The sequence below is a fragment of the Malurus melanocephalus genome, unplaced genomic scaffold, assembly GCF_030028575.1.
Source record: "Malurus melanocephalus ecotype Western Australia unplaced genomic scaffold, MMel_1.1 scaffold_1794, whole genome shotgun sequence".
NCBI classification, from domain to species: domain Eukaryota; kingdom Metazoa; phylum Chordata; class Aves; order Passeriformes; family Maluridae; genus Malurus; species Malurus melanocephalus.
Window position 1 is genome coordinate 13,299 of NW_026625026.1, and position 3,374 is coordinate 16,672.

At 61.6% G+C, this 3,374-nt stretch overlaps 1 protein-coding gene across 1 annotated transcript in view; it reads left to right on the forward strand.

The window, feature by feature from the left end:
* Nucleotides 1–506: 506 nt before the first annotated feature.
* LOC130587343 (H-2 class I histocompatibility antigen, Q9 alpha chain-like) overlaps nucleotides 507–3,374 on the forward strand; it is a gene marked incomplete at its 3' end in the record, with an annotated part of 5,504 nt that continues 2,636 nt past the window's right edge. The window contains exons 1-3 of the mRNA XM_057388323.1: nucleotides 507–962; nucleotides 2,346–2,609; nucleotides 3,031–3,306. Of these exons, the coding sequence (XP_057244306.1) occupies nucleotides 779–962; nucleotides 2,346–2,609; nucleotides 3,031–3,306 (724 nt within the window). The remainder of the gene's footprint in view (nucleotides 963–2,345; nucleotides 2,610–3,030; nucleotides 3,307–3,374) is intronic.

The following is a 3,374-nucleotide window of genomic DNA, read 5'->3' on the forward strand; positions in this document are numbered from 1 at the left end:
ATCCAGCACCGGGACCCCCCACACCCCTTTATCCTGTACCAATAACCCTCTGCAGCCCCATCCCCAGCACCGGGACCCCTCTGCACTTCCATTGCTGAGCTCCTGGGCCCCCTGAACCCCCATTCCCGGGCATCAGAATCCACTGAACCCCCATTCGTGAGAACGGGGATGCCCTTGAATGTTCATTTCCGTCCATTGGGACCCCTCCCCATACCCCCTTATTTGCCACTGGGACCCCCCTGAAGCCCCATTCCTGGGTACTGGGACCCGCTGCACCCCGTTCCCAGCACCAGAACCCCTCCACCGCTTATTGGAGCGGGGATCCCCCTGAACCCCCTTATCTGGACAGGGGTATGGCACCTGAACCCTGGATTGGGAACACTGGGACACCCCTGAATTTTCACGTTTAACTGAGGCCCTATTGAACCCCAAGTCGCCGGAAGGAAACTCCTCTGAATCCTCATTCCGTGGCATGGGAACCCCCCTGTACCCCATTCCTGGGCACTAGGACCCCCCCGAATCCCCATTTCTGGACACCGGGACCCTCCTGCACCCCCTCATCCTGCACCTGCAACCCCTGCACCCCCTTCCCGGCCATCCCGCCTTTCCCAGACCCCAGACCCGCCCTTTTCCTTGGCTTTCAGACCCCCCAGATCTCCCAAGTTTCCGAGTCTCCCCAGTTCTCTATTCCTGGCGCTTCCTGAAAGGGGGCTCTGGCGGGTCCCGCGAGTCCCAGGGTGTCTCAGGGGGATCGCAGTGGGGATCCAGTTGGATCCAGATGAATTCCCTGGAATTCCCCTTCCCCCCCCCACTCTTCGTTCCCTCGATCCCTTTCGCTTTCGCATCTCCCGAACTGCGCCACAGAGATCGATCTGTAACGGCTCTGATGGCTCCACCGCCGGCTCTGGGGGTGCTCTTGGGGCTCCTGGCGCTCCTGGGGGACCCGGGGGGAGCGACGAGAGGTGAGTGGGACCCCCGGCCCCGGGAACCCCGGGAACCCCCTGAACCGCAATTCCCCAGCACAGGGACACCCCTAAACTTCCATTTCCGGCCACCGGGAATCCCCTGAAACCTCCATTCCCGGGAATGGAACCCCCCTGAACACCCATTTTTGGTACCGTGACCCCAATCCTTCCCCCTCCCCAGCACCGGGACCCCCATGAACCCCCGTTTCTAGACAGCGGCATCCCCCTGTCCCACGTCAGTACCCTGGGACTCTCCTGCACCCCCATTCCCGGGCACTGAGATCCCACTGCTCCCCCTTATTCGGCCCTGGAACATCCCTGCACCTCCTTCCCGGGCATCCCCCCCCATTCCCAGACCCCAGCCCCGCCCTTTTCCTTGACCTTTGGGCTCTCCAGATTTCCCGAATTTCGGCATCCCTCCCGTTCTCCACTCCCAGCACCTCCTCAGCGGGGTCTGGTCCTCACAGCGGCGGGGATCCAGATGAATTCCCTGGGATTCCTCTTCCTCCCCACCCCCACCCGTCCCCTCCCCCTCCTTGTTCCCTTGGTCACTTTCCCATCTCCCAAACGGCGCCCCCGGGATCCGCCCGCCCCTCCCAGCCCACAGATCCCCCTTTGCCGTGACCCCGGGACCCCCTGCACCCCCACTCCTGCCTCTCCCAGCCCACAGACCCCACTTCCCTCAGCACCGGGGACCCCTGGATTCCCCTTTCCTGGGGGACAGGGAACCCCTGGATCCCCCATCCCGCCTCTCCCAGTCCCTTCCTTGAACCTTGGACCCTTTCCAGCTCTCCCAGTTCCACTTCCTGACCCTTGGATGATGCCAGATCCTGCCACTCTCTGCGTCCTCCCAATTCCCCACCCCCTGTGTGTCCTGTGGGGGTGTCCCTGGGGGTTCTGAAGGATTCCTGGGAGGATCAGATGGGGTTCCAGGGGAGATCCAGGGTAATTCCCAGGAAGTTCCCCCCTGAACTTCCATTCCGAGGCATTGGACCCCCCCGCACTCCCTTATCCTGCCCCAATCCCCCCCTGCACCCCCTTTCCCAGCCCATCCCGCTTTCCCCAGTCTCTCTTTTTCCTTGACCCTGGACCCCACTCCTGCTTTTCCCAGCCCCCAGCCCCCTCTTTGCATCAAGCACATCCAGGACCCCGTTTCCCAGGTATCCCAGCTCTCCCCACACTTTGACCCCTCTTTCCTTGACACTGGGGACCCCTGGATCCCCTTTCCTTGGAACAGGGGCCTTCTGGTCCCACCCCCCAACTCTCTCCTGTACCCCCCTCTCCTTGCCCTGGCATCCCCAAATCCCTTTCCAGCTCTCCCATTCCCCCTTTCATTGATCCGTGACCGCCCAGACCCCCCAAATCTCCGTGTCCCCCCAGTTCTCCACTCCCTGTGTTACCGGAGTGTGGCGGTGTCGGAGCCCGGCCCGGGGGTCCCCCAGTTCATGGTCATGGGGTACCTGGATGGGATCCCCTTTGAGCGCTACGACAGCGAGCGGGGCCGGATGGAGCCGCTGACACCGTGGATGAAGAACGGACCCGAAACGGGATATTGGGATAGGGTGACTGAGATCTCCAAGAGGAACCAGCTCGTGGACGCTGAGAACCTGGAGACAGCACGGGGCCGGTACAACCAGAGCGGGGGTGAGTGGGGGGAGCCAGGGCTGGGATGGGGTTGAAATGGAAACTATGGGACTGGAATGGGGATCTATGGGGTTAGGATTGGGATCTGTGGGGGTGGGTAGTTCCATGGCCTGGGATGGGGATCCACGGAGCTGGAATGGGAACTGTGGGGCTGGGATGGGGATCCACAGAGTTGGGATAGGATCTGTGGGGGTTGGTTGTGGATTCACGGGGCTCCGAGGGGCTGAGATGGGGATCCATCAGGCTGGTGTGGGATATCTTGTGATCCATGGGTTTGGGATGTGGATCCATGAGGATCCAAGGGGATGGGATGAGGCTCTGTGGGTCTCCCATCAGACTCTGGGGCTCCATAGGGCTGGAATGGGGCTCTGTGGGGCTGGGACACAATTCCATGGCTCTCTGTGGGTTCAATCCCCTCCAGGTCTGCACACACTGCACTGGGTTCATGGCTGTGACCTCCTGTCCGACGGGAGTGTCCGTGGATCCAGTCGGCACGGTTACGATGGGCGGGATTTCATCTCCTTCGATCCGGGATCCAAGAGCTTCGTGGCGGCCGACAGCGCTGCCCAGGTCACCACGAGGCGCTGGAATGCTGACAATAACTATTTAGAGCATTGGATGGATTACGTGGAGCACACCTGCAGGGAAGAGCTCCAGGAATACGTCAGATATGGGCAGGAGGAGCTGAAGCGCAAAGGTGGGGGCAGAATCCCTGTGGGAATTGGGGATTTGGGAACGGAGGACTTGGGAACATAATTCCTGTGG